The 19,010-nt window shown below is 44.5% G+C and overlaps 1 protein-coding gene across 4 annotated transcripts; it reads left to right on the forward strand.

Moving 5' to 3' along the window:
* Positions 1–385: 385 nt before the first annotated feature.
* On the forward strand, positions 386–16,418 carry LOC116957249 (uncharacterized). 4 transcript variants are annotated; one of them, XM_076055449.1, is made up of 3 exons: positions 410–493; positions 4,015–4,206; positions 11,804–16,418. In XM_076055449.1, the coding sequence occupies exons 2-3, from the start codon at positions 4,190–4,192 to the stop codon at positions 13,347–13,349; spliced, it is 1,563 nt and encodes a 520-aa protein (XP_075911564.1). In that variant the 5' UTR covers positions 410–493; positions 4,015–4,189; the 3' UTR covers positions 13,350–16,418. The 4 variants fall into 4 exon arrangements, with proteins under 4 accessions (XP_075911565.1, XP_075911564.1, XP_075911563.1 ...); XM_076055448.1 differs by lacking the exon at positions 4,015–4,206 and adding an exon at positions 10,252–10,368 and having other exon boundaries at positions 414–493; XM_076055450.1 differs by lacking the exon at positions 4,015–4,206 and having other exon boundaries at positions 386–493.
* The last annotated feature ends 2,592 nt before the right edge of the window (positions 16,419–19,010 follow it).

The following is a 19,010-nucleotide window of genomic DNA, read 5'->3' on the forward strand; positions in this document are numbered from 1 at the left end:
GCTGCACTCTGATGTAGGAGAACACATTTATTAAAAAGTCTTTAATTAAGTAGAACGTGTCGATATTTATTTAAGTTGCGCATTTTCATGTGACGTCACATTCTTCACAACCCCCCCCCCATCGTCACATCGTCACAAATGTCTGACCGTCCCCCCCTAGGTGCGTGACGTCATTTATGGACGGCCCCACACACTGTATACACAGTTTGTACACACACACTGTATACACAGTTTGTACACACACACTGTATACACAATGTTCACGTTGTTGAGCTCACGCACACCAAAGGGTCAATGTTCAATAGAGGGGTCAATGGAATAGGAATCTTCATAAACTTAAACTCTAACCCCGCTCTCTGACGTCACCACTGCATTACCTCATCGGCGTGAGGGGAGGTGTACCCCGCTAATGACGTCATGTCACCTGCTGCCGCGTGACGTCACGAGACACCAGGAAGCTGCCGAACTACGCGCGCGCTCACTGGGAGCCGAGGTGAGAAGTTCACATCGTGGTTGTTGTGGTGGTGGTTGTTGTTGTTGTTTACCCAGGTAGAGCCTCGCTCCTCTCTCTCTCGTAGGGATATCAATTGAGTAGCAGCGAGTAATGGAATCGATGTCCAGGTCGGAACATTACAACGCGGGGCCTAGCCATGCGGGGCCTTGCCTCCTGCCCATCGCCTGATTGCATTTGCTTTAATTCTCTGCTTCGACTCACACAGACATTGACTTTAGATACACACAGACATGGACTTTAGATACACACACACATTGACTTACAGTGACTTACACACTCACTTTGAACCATGCACACACAGCGACTAACACACAGCGACGTACACACAGACAGCTGGCGTTGCCTGTGCAAAAAATACACAGACACATGGACCTAAACGCACACACATATGGACTGAAATACACACACATCGACTGACACACACATCGACTTACACACACATCAACTTACACACACATCGACTCGCACAGCAATCCCCGATGATGCCACAGCTAGAGCAATTGTCTCTCTCTGGCGAGCCTCAGCGAGGAGCAGTTTGAAAACAAAAGTCTTCTCAGTACTGGCAGGTGCATCAAGGGAAAAAAAGACTCAATTTGTAGTGTCAATGTCTTCCAAGATGTTCGTGTAGGCTTGGATTTGTGTATGCTTGAGCTTTTGTTAATTTTCGTAAGTACAATTTTCGAAGCTGTAAAGCATACTAGCATATTTAACGTAGGACCTCTTGAGCAAGGGCATGCATGTTGTCCGTGTAGGGCGTTGGTAGTCCCATAGACGCGAGGTATTTAGCACCAATGGAATGCAGTTTGTCCTAAAGGAGGATGGGGGCCTGTTTGAAGATCACATCATGAAAGTTGACGTCGAGGTTTGTATTTTGTCATTGAGCTCCGTGGAGAATGTCATTACTCATACCCTCATTGTATTTTTGGCAGAGTCCCATGGGGTTAGATGGGCTGCAAACTTGAAGATTTATGCAGAAGAGCAATGTCAGTTGGAAAGGAGACTGACCAACAGAAGCTTCTGTCATAGCTTTATGAAGATCGTAGAAGATCTTGCACAGGGGAGGGCAGTGGGGAACGATCCAGCGGTTGTGAACCTTAATTAGCGAGTTAGTGGCAGATCTGAGCGTTGTTTGAAATCCACCATGCTCAGTATTTCTGTGAAGATATAAAGAATAGCCATGATGGGCCAACTGAGTGTCTTTCAAGTAGTTCCGTGGACACCTCTTGGTACAGCTGTGGTCTTGCGTACATGGCGCATTTGGATAGAACTGGCCACATGGGCCATGGACCGTTTGGTTGCAGACCACATAACAAAAGGGCAGGGTCTTGATGAAGGTAAGGGAGCTCAGTACTGATAAATGTGTCAATTTGAATTGCTTGAATTGTTTCCCTCAACCATTGGGAAATGTGAGCATGAGGAAGAGGACATTTTTGCCACCCAATGGTGTGCAAGGTACTGCTTGTCTATCCAAAGACGCCGCCTTCGTTGGTCGTAATAAGCATCATGAGGTCATAAACTTGCTAAGATGTCATGTCTGTCTGATGGCTTTTGGTTTGACTAAAGCTAAAGCTGGATCTCCTTTCATTCGGGATTGCAAGTGAAGGTGATGAAGAGATGGGGCGTGGCATATTGGCTGATGTACGTTATCGCATCCTGAGTCTTCTCATGCATGTATTTTTATGGATCTCTGAAGGATGAAGGCAAAGCAACTAATCTGCCCATATTGTGAGCGTTTCACACGCAGGCGGTTTTGATTCAGTTGAATGTTAAGAAGGTGCTCACTCTCAATGTTGGCATACTAATCGACAACATACTGGTGAAAGAGGTTGGCGCACCATCATATGCGGTTTCCTCCTCTGTCCATGATCACGAAAAATAGAAGTATTTTTAGAGTAGACAGTTTTGAAAGGATGTCTTTGTCCTGCAGCTTTGTAATTGGAGGAATGTTGACGTGGTAGGCATCTTGGTCTTGCGACAGGAAAATGTGTTATTGTACGGCATCGTATGCTCTGTTAGTGTCAGGAAATCGTGCGATGGTGTTTTCTTGATATGGAGGAACAATGTCCCTCTGGCAATGTTCGTCACCCACCGTAAGAAAGCAAGGTCAACAATATTTGGGGCATTGAACCTCCCTGCGTGCTCCACCGCTTTGGTGAAAAGTAAAGGTGCGGTACGGCGAAATAGAAATGGGTGATGTTCCCACCAATGTAACAAAATGATAGACAAAATGCAATATGCTGTAGCTAAGAAAGTCCAACGTATTTAGCAGTAGAACATTAATCAGCAACACAGTACTACGTATGAGTAAATAGTGTGACGTGAGCAATTGAAACAATAGAAATGCATTGAAGAATTAAGCTGTAGTAAGTGATAATGAAAGAGCATCAGTACACACAGGTAAATTTAGAAGCAAGCTACAGTCTAGATTATGGACTGCCAGTATGCCGACTCAATGACATAAGCATTGCTACAGTCGACATAAAAAGCTGGCAATACGGGCAGCAGCCGAAAAAGCAGAAAACAGTCGACATGAAAGGCTGACAGTACGCTGAGTGAGGTAAAGAAGCAGCAACAGATTATAGACTGGCATACACTCATAATGGGCAAAAGCAAAATTAGCAGTGTAGATAATAGAGTGGCAGTGCACTGACGTGAATTAATTAGCAGGCAGCAGGCCACATCACAGACTGGCAGTACAGCATCTGTCAACTGATTAGTTTAATCATAGTAAACAATGAACCTGAGTTCTTATGTGCACAGAAACATTATTGTAATATCTGCCAACTGATTTGTTTCATAACAGTAAGCAATGATCCTAGTTCCGTGCGGAGCCCCCGTCCTGGCCTACATTGCTGAGGCCACGGAGGTGGCACGTTGCCAGGCTGGGGGCTGGGTCGCTACCCCTGCACCCCCCCCACCATCCCCCGCCCGTGCAAGAATAATGCTATCCAAGCACTATAATATTATCTACGGACTCTGTAATATTAACTGCACGCATCGTGTTGGGGGGGGGGGCGAAGAGGACATGACACTGTGAAGAAATAGCCGCAGCGTTATGTGTATATTTATTGCACGTGAAACGCGTAAACACCCAATTGGCGTGAGTTGGTACCGCCGATGTCGCCCAATGAATATATAAATCTCACTAAATCGCTTATAAACAAATTTAAAGGTGACGGACGTGAAAAGGGAATAGCCTATTCCCACCGCGGAGCTGAGGGCGTGCTGCCTGTCAAATTATTTTCAACATAACCCCCACTGTTCGAGAGCGAAATCCTCCACAAGTGTGCGCGGAGACTTTTATATGTAAGACTAGCGGTAAGTACCCGGCGTTGTCCAGGCGAAAAAGGCAGACACACACATGGACTTATACACAGACATCTACCCACACACATAGAAACACATTCACTTAGACGCACACACACACATATGGTTAAACCCAGGATGGATCGTTAGCAGGCCAGCCTAAATGTTTCTAACCGGCAAAGATGTTCCATTAGGTGGGTGCACGTTTCGCAAGCGTAGAGAAGGGAGGGAATTACCGTGGCCGAGAAGACCTGGAGCTTCATGCAGAGCGAGAGGCCAGGGAGCTTCCACACAGCATAACGCAGCCGATGAAAAGATGGCGCTCGACTGATTTGGAGTGAGACCTCTGCTGTTAAACCGGAGCCGGTCATGAGCATACTGACCAGGTATGGGAATCTCTCCAATCTCTCCACAACTGCCGCATAATCAATTGTGAGTTTTGGGGATGGATTGTCCGATGGTACACAATACCCAGGCAGGTGGTTCGTTTTGATGGGGCTGATGGTAAGGCCCCACCTCTTAGTCCCAAGCTTCAGGTTCAGCAGCAGTGCCTCCAACTCCTCCTCTGAGTGAGCAGCAGTCACCAGAGCATCGGCATACATAACATGGCTGAGCAATAGGGAGCCATCCCTTGACCGCACCCGGGCATCGATAAGCCTCCCATTGTATCTGTACCATATGGTAATTCCTCCGATACAGCCATTGAAGGCTTCACGAACTACGTGGTCAAAAGATTTGTTAAATAATCTGGGAGCCAGAGGACATCCCTTTCGCACCCCAATGTGTAGAGGGAATGGCTCTGACTAACGGGCACGTAGTTTGACGTGGGGCCGCTCACAATCATGACGGTCCTTAAGGATGGTGAGCAGTGGGTCAGGGACTCGGAAAGCATGAAGAACAACCCAGAGCCCAGGCCTACTGATGGTATCATAGGCCTTGAGCAGGTCAATAAAGCACACACATGGACTAATACGCACACATGGACCTACAGACACGCAAAGAAATGGACTTAAACTGACTCACATGGAGCCACACACACAAAGCGACGAACACACACGCCCATGGACTGACACAGACATTTCGACTCACACACACAAACACATGGACTTCCACACATATGGACTCACACACGCATAGACATCCACTTTAGATACACAGACATGGAGTTACCCACACATATATCGACGTACACACATACAGCGACTCACACACACACAGCGACTCACACACACACACATCGACTCGCACACAGACATACGTGGACTCACACACACACATTGATGTAAACACACATGTTCTTACACACACACCTATGGACTTACACACACATACATAGACTGACACACACATTGGGCTACATACACATATGGACCGTGACACACAGACATCTACTTTAGATACACACACATGGATTAACACACACATATCGACTCGCACACACGCATTGACTTACACACACATCGAGTGACACACACACATGTATGGACTTACACACACACACATGTATGGACTTACACACACATGGACTAACACACATATGGACTGACACACACACATGGACTGTCACACATATACACATCGACGTACACACACATCGACTGACACACAAACGCACGTTGACTTACACACTCCAATGGAGGCATGCACACACATCGACTAACAAACACACATGGAATAACACACACAGTGACTAATACGCACACAAATGGACTGACACGCACACTTGGACTGACACACACACAAACACTTCATTACCTGCCCGTTTACCGCTAGCCCCGCCCACGTCCCCCCCTCCCAGCCTCACGTCCTCTTCCCCTAGCGCTCATGCGGCCCTCCCCCCCCCCTCTCTCTCCCCTTGCCTCCTCCCCCCTCTCTTACCTATATAACTTCCTGCCACGGCAGCTCTCCCGCAAACTTCAGCATTTTCTTGTTGTGGTTGTTTCACCTGATGAAGATCGCTCGTGTTGCGTTCGAAACGTGATTTGTTTTATTTTATTTCTACCTACACATCCATTCCATACCCCCATCTATCAAATTCACCGTGGAATTGGAAAATGATCGCAAGCTACCATTCCTAGATGTTTTGATCGAGAAGAGACCTGATGGCTCGTTGGGGCACTCTATCTTCAGGAAAGCCACCCACACGGATGCCGATCTAAAACCTGACTCCCACCACCATGTAGCCCAGAAGAATTCCCTCGTCAAAACACTACACCATAGGGCCCATTGCATCTCCGACTAACATCACCTAGCCAGTGAGCTGGAGCACGTACACCAAGCCCTCAGGATGAACGGATATTCTGACCGTACAATCCGCAAAGAGGGTTCATCATTGGGTCTTTCCCCTTTTTCAAAGAAGTTCTCCAGCGACGTTTGTTTTTTACTCATTGTGGCTAGGGGTTAGCTTGTGGGCTTACCAAAACTGTGACTGAGACAAGTGCGGAAAAGCGGCGCGGACAGAAGTGGTAAATAAAATAATGGGCGGGCCACGCGCGGACTCGCCGCTCTCACCTCCTGTTGTGCTGCCCGGTTCCTAACAGGTCACGGACCGGTACCGTTCTGCGGCCCGGGGGTTGGGGACCTCCCTGGGTTAGATCGTCTAAATATATAAAGGTGTCGTTAAACCCGCCACCACCCGACACAGCCAACTAGTAAGGGTTGTCACGTAAACAGAACGTGGCCAATTCGTCACTAGTACAGCACACCGGTTGTGCGTTGGAGAGCCAAGCCACAACATTTACAATCTGAGTACGACGTTTCGCCAGTAATTATAACCAGCTTCATCATACGAAAGCCAAATGTTGTGGCTTGGCTCTGTAGTAATATAAATCGGCTCGCTGGAATTATAGCTCAGGACGCTAACCATTTGACTACCGCTCCCCATTCAAGCACCAACATCCAAAGTATAGTATTTATTCAGTATTGGCTAAGTTACCCGGCTTCACACGGGTTTCAGTAATCAAACATTAAGAGTAATGTCCTGCCATGCTGGCTTTGTTATAATTATTGATTTCTGACAATGAAGTCGGTAAATTTCGATTTAAAGCTTTCGTGACTGCAATGATTCATCTTCTTTGGTTCTTTCGGTAAAGTCACGTAGAATGAGAATAAAATAATAAATTGATAAAATAAAATAACACAATAATATTCTCACGACGTTTCGGCCACAACACAAGCGGCCTTCATCAGGTGAAGGGACGAGACTGTCTGGTAGGACAGCGCTGGAGTGCTGTCCTACCAGACAGTCTATAAATTTTCTCATTCTACGTGACTTTACCGAAAGAACCAAAGAAGAAGTAGGTAAATGTTTCGGGTTTTCGGTTGTGTTATACAATCGCATGGCTTGTTTGTTTCATAATTAGGGCAGCTTTTAAATCCGTTGCCCTTGGATATCTTTAGGATAGACAATGTTGGATGTTTTTCCATATGATAGGTTTAATCGAATGAAGCTTCAATTTTGGCATACATGTTGACAGCAAATTGGTGGAAGAGCTTTTTGCATCTCACTAAGAGATTTAAGCTGCCGTTTTACACCATGATCCTGAAGGCAAAGAAGTCCATGGCGGAAATATTTTATGTTGGCAACTTGTTGCTGGGTCACTTTGGCGAAGTAGGAAATTATAGCCATCATCACCTTTCCAGAAAATCAGTAGACATTAAACAGCATCATAGGATTGGTGTGTTTAATTTTTGTGTCGGGTATTGTTCCTCAGTTGCAAGGCGATGCTTCGAGTAACATGTTGTTCAGCAGTCAGAATGACAGCGACTTCAGATGTTGTGAGTGCATTTAAGCGGCACTCATGTTGACCATGTGGAATTTAGATTTAAAGCTTTCGTGACTGCAGTAATTCATATTCTTAGTTCTTTCGGTAAAGTCACGTGACTTTACCGAAAGAACTAAGAACATGTGGAATTTAGTCGGCATGAATGACAACATTGTATTCTGAAGTCATCTTCTCCGTGGCACACTTGAAACTGTGAACATAAGAGTTTTCCTTACGGGCATGTCTTGCCACAGCAATAAGACTTGTCGGATGTTTTGCCATCTGGTGGTTTTAATTGAATGAGGCTTACATTTTGGCATACATGTCGACAGCAAATTAGTGGAAGAGCCCTTTGCATCTCAAGGAGAGATTGAAGCTGCAGTTTCGTACCATGATCCTGAAGGCAAAGACGTCCATGGCGGAAATTTTAATTTGTTTTGGCAAGCCTGTTGTTGGGTCAGTTTGGCGGAGTAGGAAATGGTAGCCATCATCACCTTGCAGGAATTGCATCTTGGTGTTGATGACATTTTTGCAATGCTGGTGAGCCTGTCTAGTATTAATCTTTGTTTTTTTCAGTATTGTCAGACATGCAAGTAGAACTGTGAGAACATATATAGCAGTGCAGTTGAGACACATGTTATGGTGAGTGCGTGGAATTGTAGTAGGTGAAATGTCAAAATGTGTTTGCATGTGTGGCAAACGGGAAGTTGTGAGAATGTCCCGTGCCATAACACATAGCAAGAGAAAGCGAGGGCGGGAGGTGAGGAGCGGGGGGGGGTTTGGAGTGTGCACGTGGTACAGGTATTGAAGGTGAGAAGATATGCTAAAAATAGTGCGAAAGACACACTAACTCACCCGTGAGTGTGTGTGGAAAGTTTGGGGTGTGTTGGCGCAATTTGGTTCGCAAAAAAAATCTACACAAGCGCAAAGTCTGCTGTATCTTTATAGATTTATACTATTTTTTGTCTTGGAATATTTTTTGTACATGGTTTCTTTATTTCAATTGTGTAGTTTATTTGGAATACAGTACAGTACTTAATTCAATTGTGATGTAAAATTTCGTTGACGTTTACTTAACGCCATTACTTAGGTAAGGCTTAAGTATTGAATATCGCGCTTTTAGCTTTCGCGCAGCAATTTTCAAGAACGTAACCTCCGCGAAATGCAAGGGCCTGCTGTATTTTACGTCTATTGACTACAGCAGAGGCTTATGGATTTTCAACAGAAACTAGATCTCTGCATTCTTAATTTAATTAAGCACTATTGTACCATAAAGATGGTTGGGGCTTTGGGTTGTTATTTGTTTCAAATCTATGCCTCTGTTCACATTATTTGAGGATTTGTATGATTTTGGGCAGGACAGTCTAAAGCTGTGTGACCAGGAGTCGGAGCCATTTCCTGTTCAACTTGGCTTGTGACAGAAATTCACTCTGCCCCCATGCATTACATTACATAGCATCTTCAATAACTATGTATTTTGAGAAGCTCCAAATCGTCATGTAAAAACCATTGCATTCGTTATGGTTACAGTGATATGCTAATCGATGCCTGGTTATAGTTAAAGGATCGTTCCCTGCTGGTCAACCATGTTACATCTGCTGATGATTTGGTAATGGCTACTCAGTGAGATGGAATTAGGGAATCTTGTTCTGTGCCTTGATAATTCCATCATGAAATGGGGCCTTGCAAATGTTCCACAAAAATAAATGACCTGCCTGGGAATGTCATATCATGCAACACTACACCTGCTCAACTCTCCATGAATAATCAGGCAGTTCTACAAGTGGTGGAGGAGCTTCCATACCTGGTTAATGTGTTCACGACCAGCTCTGATTTGGCAGCCAAAGTCTCACTTCAAATTAGTCGAGCAGCATTCTTTCATTAGACTGTGTAACACTTGTGGAAGGTGCCTGGACTTTTGCTCCATACAAAGCTGTGAGTGTCCATCGCCAAGGTCTAGTCCATCTGAGACCATCCCTCTCCCTGCCATACTGGCATCGCACCCGCCTCTCACCTTTCATCCTGCGGATGTTCGACGCACAGGATGGCACCACGTAGCCATTTCGAGCTGGCCCGACTGAGTTACGTGGGTCACGCGGCCACGAGGCGCTTGTTGGTGAACACAGGGCCTGGCTCTAGGGGTGATATCAATATAGAATATATGTAAGGATGCCCCCCAATAGACTCCCTCTGGAACTCTACCAGACACGTCCCACTGGGCAATGACCCCAAGGCTGGCCCAGAACACGCTGGCGGGACTATGTCGCTCTGCTGGCCTGGGAACGCTGGGGAATTCCCCAGGATGAGCTAGAGTCTGTCGCCGGGGAAAGGGAGACCTGGACCGCCCTTCTCAGTATGCTGCCACCGCGACCCTCACCAGGACAAGCGTTTTTAGAAACTAACGAACAAAGCTGTGATTCTTTTACTCTGTGTATTCAGAATATGATCTTATTTAAATGACAATCTGTGCTGGCTTATACAATGAAGGCTGGCCTGCCTATGATTCATCCTCTATTCAACCAAACTATATTCTATTAGAAGCTTACAGATCCTTAAGATATCAATATAGAATATAATCTTGAGTTTCTTTGGCAGGCGAGGCTGCATTAGTTCGGTCATGAATCCCACATTCCCAGACACTGCATGCTCAAGCAGCTTTTTGTCCAGATATTAGGGGCTGATCAGGCATGGCATTGGCTAGAGAAGAGATTGGAGGATGTGATTGGACCTGCTGATGACTGGTGCTAGGAGTGAAGATCGGCCTCTGTGGAGGAGGTCCGTGAGGTATGCTTCATGGCAGATAAGAGATGTTTGCTCTGCAATAACAATGAGGTCGGAAGAGCGACGCCCACATGAATAATAGGTGGAACGCTGGGTTCCTCAAACCCAGCAAGACAGTGGGGAGCACAGCTGGTTCTTCTGTCAGTCATCCCTTGACACCTGGATCATTCCCATTACCTGCTGACAAGGAATCCACACTTACATGGCCTTAAATTCCATCTATCATGGCATTAGCACTGGGATAAGGTTACTTGCAATTCGTCATGAATGGTGGATGTTTCGTTTATATAATATGTTAATGATCCATGTGAAATGTATGTAATTAACAGTTTATCTCGCAGTTATTTCACTGCATTATGAACTCAACAATTAGTTTGATTATCGCCGACAGCAAACATGATTGATAACACTGTGTAACAAAAATAAATGTCCCTGCGTAGTAAGTGTTATTTTCTAATTGCTTATGCCTCAAAAGTACAGAAAATGGCTCTTATTCCCCACAACCTTTGCTTTTGTGAGCAGGACAGTGATATTTTGAAATTTACCTATTTTTAATGAGAAAACGTGTGCATTTGTGTCATTCCTTCACGTAAAGTCCTGGTTACAAAAGGAAAGTTTGTGGGCATGACCAATAAAAAAATAACACTAGCCATCCAGGGACAAAAAAAATCGTGTTACATAGTGTAAGTGAAAGCTGAACTTATTGTGGGCCTCTGCTATGTTGATTGATCTTAAATTAATTACATGGTGAAGTGAGAAAGCATTAATAATGAGCAGATGAAGGTGGCCAGGCATGGTTCTGGACACACAACCACCTTTTTACCATGCCAGTGTGTGACAATATAAAGTTTGTATTTGCAGTAAAGTATATTAACGATTGAACATGGAGGTTAAATCAAAACACTAGTTTATTTTAATTTTCCTCTGGGACTTTTTGTAAGGATGGAAACAATCAGGAAAATATCTCAGCACATATGCAGCTGAAGTTAGATTTGTTCATCCGAGCATTCAAGCGAATCTGAGCCTGGCTTCCACCTCGAAGTTTCGATTGAACATTAATTTATGCGTTTCTGAATAATACAAATAGTATTATTTTGAACACACCTCGCTATTATAGCTGAATTTTTCTTAAATATTCCTTTCATAGCTAGACAGCCGAAATTGTGTGCTTTGAGTTTTGGGTAAACATTCATTTTGAAGATACTAGGGCATCCAGGAATATTTATGTCCATTGGCCCTCTCATTGTGTGCCTTAACAGCCCGCGTGATGAATTGGGGAATACTTTTCACTATATCATGAATATATGAATAAGTATAGATGTGTAAGTCATGTGTGACTGTGTATATATGCATTCCTCTGTGTCTTGATACTGACGTAGATGGTGTGGATACGTTTTTCTGACTGCAGCTGACGCTTCCTCTGACGCTTCCTCTGCAGAATTGGTCTGATGGAGCAAAGGCACTCAGCGCAGCTCGGTAAAAAAAAGAAACAATGCGACCAGTGTGCATACAGCACGGATCATACTGGAAGTTTGGCACAGCACCAGAGAACACACACAGGAGAGAAACCCTTCAAGTGCAGTGTGTTTGAGAGGGCATTTGCACAGTCATCAAATCTTCAAAAACACCAGAGAACACACACAGAAAATAAACTTTTCAAGTGCACTGTCTGTGAGAAGGCATTTGCCAAGCCATCAGTTTTTCAGAGCCACCAGAGGACACACACAGGAGAGAAACCCTTCAAGTGCAGTGTGTGTGAGAGGGCATTTGCACAGTCATCAATTCTTAGGAGCCACCAGAGAACACACACAGGAGAGAAACCCTTCAAGTGTATTGTTTGTGAGAAGGCATTTGCAAAGTCAGCAGTTCTTCAGAGACACCAGAGATCACACACAGGAGAGAAACCCTTCAGGTGCACTATGTGTGACAAGGCGTTTACACGGTCATATGATCTTAATAAACACCAGAGAACGCACACAGGAGAGAACCCCTTCAAGTGCAATGTGTGTGAGAAGGCATTTGCACAGTCATCACATCTTAAAACACACCAGAGAACACACATGGGAGAGAACCCCTTCAAGTGCACTGTCTGTGAGAAGGCATTTGCTAAGCCATCAGTTCTTCAGAGCCACCAGAGAACACACACAGGAGAGAAACCCTTCAAGTGCACTGTGTGTGAGAAGGCATTTGCATGGTCATCAGGTCTTCAGATCCATCAGAGAACACACACAGGAGATAAACCCTTCAAGTGCACTGTGTGTGAGAAGGCATTTGCACAGTCATCAGGTCTTCAGAGCCACCAGAAAACACACACGGGAGAGAAACCCTTCAAGTGCACTGTGTGTGAGAAGGCATTTGCACAATCATCAATTCTTCGCAACCACCAGAGAAGGCACACAGGAGAGAAACCCTTCAAGTGCACTCTGTGTGGAAGCGCATTTGCACGGTCATCAACTCTTCACGACCACCAGAGAATGCACACAGAAGAGAAACCCTTCAAGTGCACTCTGTGCGGAAAGGCGTTTGCACAGTCACCACAGCTTCATAGACACCAGAGGACACACAGTTATCAGAAGGTCCCCAAGGAGCGGAGTCTGAAATCGGCTTGTGAAAGTCGAAGTGCTGCAATGAGCCCATCCCTGCTGAAAAAAGAACCAGAATTTAATTCCAGCTTGGACGCAATGAAATGTATCAAGGTGGATTTTGAACAGGCGAAGGTGAAATATGAAGAAGTGATGGTGAAGAGCGAAGAAGTGAAGGTGAAATGTGAAGAAGTGATGAAGAGCGAAGAAGTGATGGTAAAATGTGAAGATGAAGATTCAACTCCAAAATTGGGCCTTCACATCGATGGAGGCAACGTGAAGCAGGAGGAGAATTCTGACTGTGAGGCAGAGCGAGGCAACTCCCAGCAGTTTGTGGAAGTGGAGGTGTGGGTGGACTTCTTAGACAATACAAAGTCAAATGGAGACCCTGTAGATGTGTAAGCTTGAGACAATGAAGGTCCAATATATTCACCTTTGTCACAGGCTTTTAATTACAATAACGTGAGGTTGAACACCCCATTCCTAGGTTCAACCTGCAGAGTAAGAGCAACCAGTTTTTGCGGACCTGTGGGTTGGGTAGATCTCTTACCAGGAGCCAGAGCCAATAATCTCCGAAGCATTCACTATTTCATACTATGTTATAATCATTTTAGCATTTATATGGTGCTTGCTTAATAGCCTCAGCAACTCAGTTTTGTATCATCTCATCACAAACACTCGAAGAGCATGTTGTATATATGCCTTTTCCATAAAATTATATTGATTGATTCTTTCTAGTGGTTTTGTAATCATTTTCATCGGGATGTAGCGCTGGGGCACGGAAAGGGTGAGTCCCCCCCCCCGCCTCCTGCCTTGCCACAAGAGACTGCGGAGGATAATTACTCACTAGCCTGCTGGGAAAGTCATAAAATATAATTTTAAAAATGGCAAACCCAAGGGGGGGGGGGGGCTAATGAGATTCTGCGGGAAATCCCCAGTTGACTTCAAGAGAAGGCCGCCATAAAGGAAAAACCCCACAATAAAACAAAAGACGAAAACAGCAGGAGTCGCGAACCTCCCTTGGACAGCGAAATTCACCCAAGGTGTTGTATATGTAGGCCTTTTTCCAAAATTTATATTAAGAATAATTCTGCCATTTTTTTTAAATAATAATCGATCAAATAAATAAATAAACACCCTCAAACCCGCTACCTCCCACAAACACCAAGGATCTGGAGGTCGTAAAAGGCCATTAAATAATAAACTCCGGGGCAAAGGGAGGTTAACGGCGATCTGCAAAATCTCCAGATTGCCAAAGGACCACATACCATGACCTGCTTGGCACTTTTGACAGTTCACAAACATATCCAGAATCACAGGCACGGACACAGCACAGGGCAAATGGACATTATAATTGATATTTTTTTGTACGGAAGTAGTTAAAGCTTGGCTATAAGAATAAGTCGACAATGATAGACTGCAGTCTATATTAGTGGCTTTATTATTACTTTTTTTTATTTCACCCTTATTCAACTCACATTGTTTCTTATTGTATATTTCTATCTAATTTCACCAAGAGAACCAAGGAATGTGAATTCTAGCAGTCAAGAAAGTGAGGGCTTGGTTATATCGCCAGCCTCGGGATATCTCTGACCTCGAGAATAAAAAAAACACGGATCCCTGGATGCAGACAGGGAGCAAAAGTTAATAAAACCCTTGAAATACTGGAAGTAACATCTAATGGTACATTATAAATCTTGGTTAAACACAAACCAAATAATAATCACAAGAGATTAGACCTAGGCTAATTCATTAGAGGTACAAGAAATAGGTCAAACACAAAGACCAGATAAATGTATTCCATTAAATCAGAGCCTCCCTGGCTGCCTTTGTCTTCCAACAATTTGACACAAACACATGGTAGCCATACAACGTATGAAAGGTGCGTCCCCTCCCTTAGCGGACACCGCGAAGAGAGGGGTTGGGAGGGCAAACAAACATCCATTTGATGTAAAGCAGCCCGGGGTCACCAAGGGAAGAGGGGAGGGGGGCAATCGGGCGCGGCCGCGGGGGGAGAGCATGACGGAGTAAGCATCTGTTTTTTTCTCTCGCAAGAGACGCGCAGAGGGGAGATTTTTCGGGTAAAAACAGCAACACGACACACACAGTTCAGCTCGACATGGGGAGCTCGACAAGGGACAGCTCAGCAAGAGACAGCTCAGCGAGCGACAGAAGAGGGCGGCGAGCGGCAAGCTCCGGGGTGAGACTCTGCAATCAACCAGGAATGGAGAGACTTGCCGAGTAGCGATGTTTCACCGAACACGAGTTTAGAGCTGACAGAAGAAGTATCGCTCAAAGTCATTCTATCCTGAGTGCCTGCTCCCACCAGGAGCTACAGCCGAGCAATAGAATAACGAGCAAGGGTGTCTGCCACCAGCGAACGAACTGCACGCGCAATCGGGCATCGACAAAGAGCACGGGCAGTAAGGAGCGCTTGCAATGCAGCTCCTCCAGCAGTGGAAGGAGCCTGCTGCTGTCATCGGATCAGCGGCAAGCGCGATCGAGCATCTTCAAGGACAAGCAACGTGCCGACGCAACTCCTCCAGCAGTAGAAAGAGCCTGTATCTGCCAGCAGACGGGCAGCTAAGCCGACGCCCCGAGCAAGAAAAAGCAACGAGGACGTTGTAAGACACGCCCACCGTTGTAAGACACGCCCACCATTGTAAGACACCCACCGTTTGTAAGACACGCCCACCGATTGTAAGACACGCCCACCCTCACACCCTCACCTCTCCGCAGGAGACAAACACATTTTTGATACAAGGGATGCCCAACCTCGGCGTTTGCTTAATGCAAGAAGATCAACAACACTCACACATTAACACATACAAGAAGACTCATGATAAGTGTGAACTATTAGCTGATAACGAAGAACATTGCGGCCCATTAAGTTACGTGGATACAGTCATTTAGAAGTATTTTAGTCGTTATTTTTCCTCTTTCTTTTTAATTGCATAACTATTACCAATGAATTCATTTATGAAACTAAACGTTTAGAAACCTACGTTACGAATCTACACACTCACAGGGAGAATATTGTGTTGAAATCGTTATTTTGATCACAGAATCTTGCCCGCGAATTAATTGAAGCCTCAGCCAATTGATAAGCATTTGCTGAAGCAGGCATACTGTCGCACACCATTGTCCCAAGACATTTCGTAACTGCATAATCTTCCCAATGAATTCATTGCCGTATACTTTTGCCTTCGGGACATGTTTCTTTATTGCCCTTCGTATGAACGTCGTTGCATGAATTTTAAGGACTTTTTCCTGTCACCGTATATGCTCGCGTTACCCTAAGGAATTAATCAATTATTCTGTTACCCAATTTAACAACGTGATCATTGAGGATTAAATGTATGGATCGATGAGGAGAACATTTCCAGTACTGTGTTGACAATTCCAAGCATAAGAGTTCGCATATTAGAGTATTATGTTTTTATTTAGAAATTAAAATTGCTTAACACAGAAGTGTTTGAGTGTTTCTTTCCTAAGTTCATGCGTAATAACCTTAATTATAAGAACTGTATCTTGTGGTGAGATTTTAATATGGAGACCTGACATAAACACACTAATACATAATCAGTAAATTTTAAAGCGAGAATAATTGTATTATACCGAGTGATAATACGAACCTAGACAACGAAACCGAGCTTAATCTAGCATACTTACAGCACACCTGCATAACTTCATACATTAATTGTATTATCCCGATTGGTAATACTACCCTCGACAATGAGGCAGGGCCTAATTATCGTAACGGCTTGCATTAGCATAATCGCACATATTCACATAAATCAATACGATTATATCTCTAATTAGCATAATTTATGTGCATAATGACATTTTAAAAATCATCTTTTTTATTATTTTCATTAAATTTCCAATACCCGGCATATACCACAAAGGGCATTTAATCATTATTGAGCTAACTGGGGTTTTTGAAATACAACAGTAAGGTTTGAAGCTTAGCTATATCTTCAACCTCAGGATATCAAATATGACTTGAGAATAAGAAGCACAGATCCCTGTCAATACAGACTGGGAACAAATATTAATAGAACCCTCGTATTATCCTTGGTAACAACTATGGTATACCACAAATCTTGGTTAAGCATGAACCAAGTCATTATGAAAGTTTTCGACCTAGGGTCATTCAGAAGAGATACAATGTGAAATATATCAATCACACACGACCAAGATAATGTTTTGATTTAAAGCTTTCGTGACTGCAGGGATTCATATTCTTGGTTCTTTTGGTAAAGTCACCACGTAGAAGGGAAACAATAGAATAATAAAAATATAAAACAAAATTATCACAACGTTTTGACTGCAACACAAGCAATCATCATCATGTGTGAAAACCACATGGTGCAGAGTCTTGATGAGGGAATTCTTCTGGGATGGATGGTGGTGGGAATCCGGTTTCAGGTAAGCATCCGTATGGGTAGCTTTCCTGTAGACAGAGTGGCTCATTGAACCATCAGGTTATTTTATTGTTTCCCTTCTACGTGACTTTACCGAAAGAACCAAGAATAAGATAACATGTATTCCACAGGATCAGAACCTCGCCAACCGCCTTTGTCTTCCAGTAGCTAACACAGTACATGGTCAGTTTAACACAGAGGCTTTCGCGACCAATATTAGTCATAAATATTTTTTTGGGTTACATCGCGTTATTTTATAAATGTGTCGTAAATCACCACCCGACACTGCCAAACAGTAAAAAATGTGTCACGTTTTCCAAGACAAATAGTTCACTACTTTAGCCCACCGGTGTGTTGAAGAATGAATCAACATCATTTAAAATTTTGAGTACTGTGACGTTTCGCTGGTAACTACATCCAGCATCATCGGGCAATTTGCCAGAATGGTGAGGCCCTCCACTCGCTCCCGGTCTTTAATAGAGCAACAGGGTGACATAATCTTTTAGCTCAATCTGGTGCAGTGATTCGAGGCGGAGACGGGGAGGGTTTTGTAATTATATAATTGACTAGCTTTACTACCCGGCTTTGCCCGGGACTTAGATTATCCACGCCCGGCCGCCTTTGTCTCCCCAGTGGCGATGTTCACACACCACACCAGTTACTCGTTTGAGTCGACCTATGGGAGGCCCAGGACCGGTTCAAATAATTGTCACCGGTAGTGGCCGTGAGCTGGAATCGAACTCGGTTCGCCGGGTTCGTAGCACAGCGCGCGAATGGCTACGCAGTCACTGCCCCCCCCCCCCCACACAAAGGATAAAGACAAAGATCCCCCATGTAGCCTGTGAGACTAGGGGGCAAGTGCTGTTAACCAGCACTTATGAAGGCCGGAACGGCACACGAGGTTGTGGGTGGCCAGCACCACGCCCGGCCGCCTTTGTCCCCCCAGTGGCGATGTTCACACCACCCCAGTTACTCGTTTGAGGCTGAGTCGACCTAGGGGAGGCCCAGGACCGGTTGAAATAATCGTCACCGGTGGTGGCCGTGAGCGGGAATCGAACTCGGGTCGCCGGGTTCGTAGTGCAGCGCGCTAACCACTACACTACAATGCGTTACACTTCCACATGCGCGGGTCACATGACAGATTTGATGTCACAGCTCACTGGCCGTGCAAAAAATATGTGCTCCCCCCCCCCCCCAAAAAAAGTGTATTTTTATAATTTTTGCATGGTGTACAGTCTGGAAAGTACCCACATGGCAAATTTCAAGTTTGCTGCATGTCGGGAAGTACGCTAAACATTTTGAACAGACACATAAAAACAACTTTGCCTTTTATATATATGGAGATTGGTAATCATTCAATTGTTCATTTGTATTTGTTTCCCCTATAAGGAATGGGAATTGTAATACATATTTCATTTAATAATATGCTTCCAGGCCGCACTAAGCCTGTAGCTGTCAGAGCAATTAAAGTTATTTGTATTTCTCTCAATTTCAATGGATTATCTAATTAGTCTTGGCCAGTAATAATTAGTTTTACACAACACTTCAACGTTATCAAAATCAATTGAGTGCCCTTGTTGACAAGCATGCTCTGCCACTGCCGACAGTTGTGTTTTAGATAATTTAATAAGACTAA

This window comes from Petromyzon marinus, chromosome 71, assembly GCF_048934315.1.
Source record: "Petromyzon marinus isolate PM22_M1 ecotype Great Lakes invasive population chromosome 71, UKy_Petmar_22M1.pri1.0, whole genome shotgun sequence".
Taxonomy (NCBI): Eukaryota; Metazoa; Chordata; class Hyperoartia; order Petromyzontiformes; family Petromyzontidae; genus Petromyzon; species Petromyzon marinus.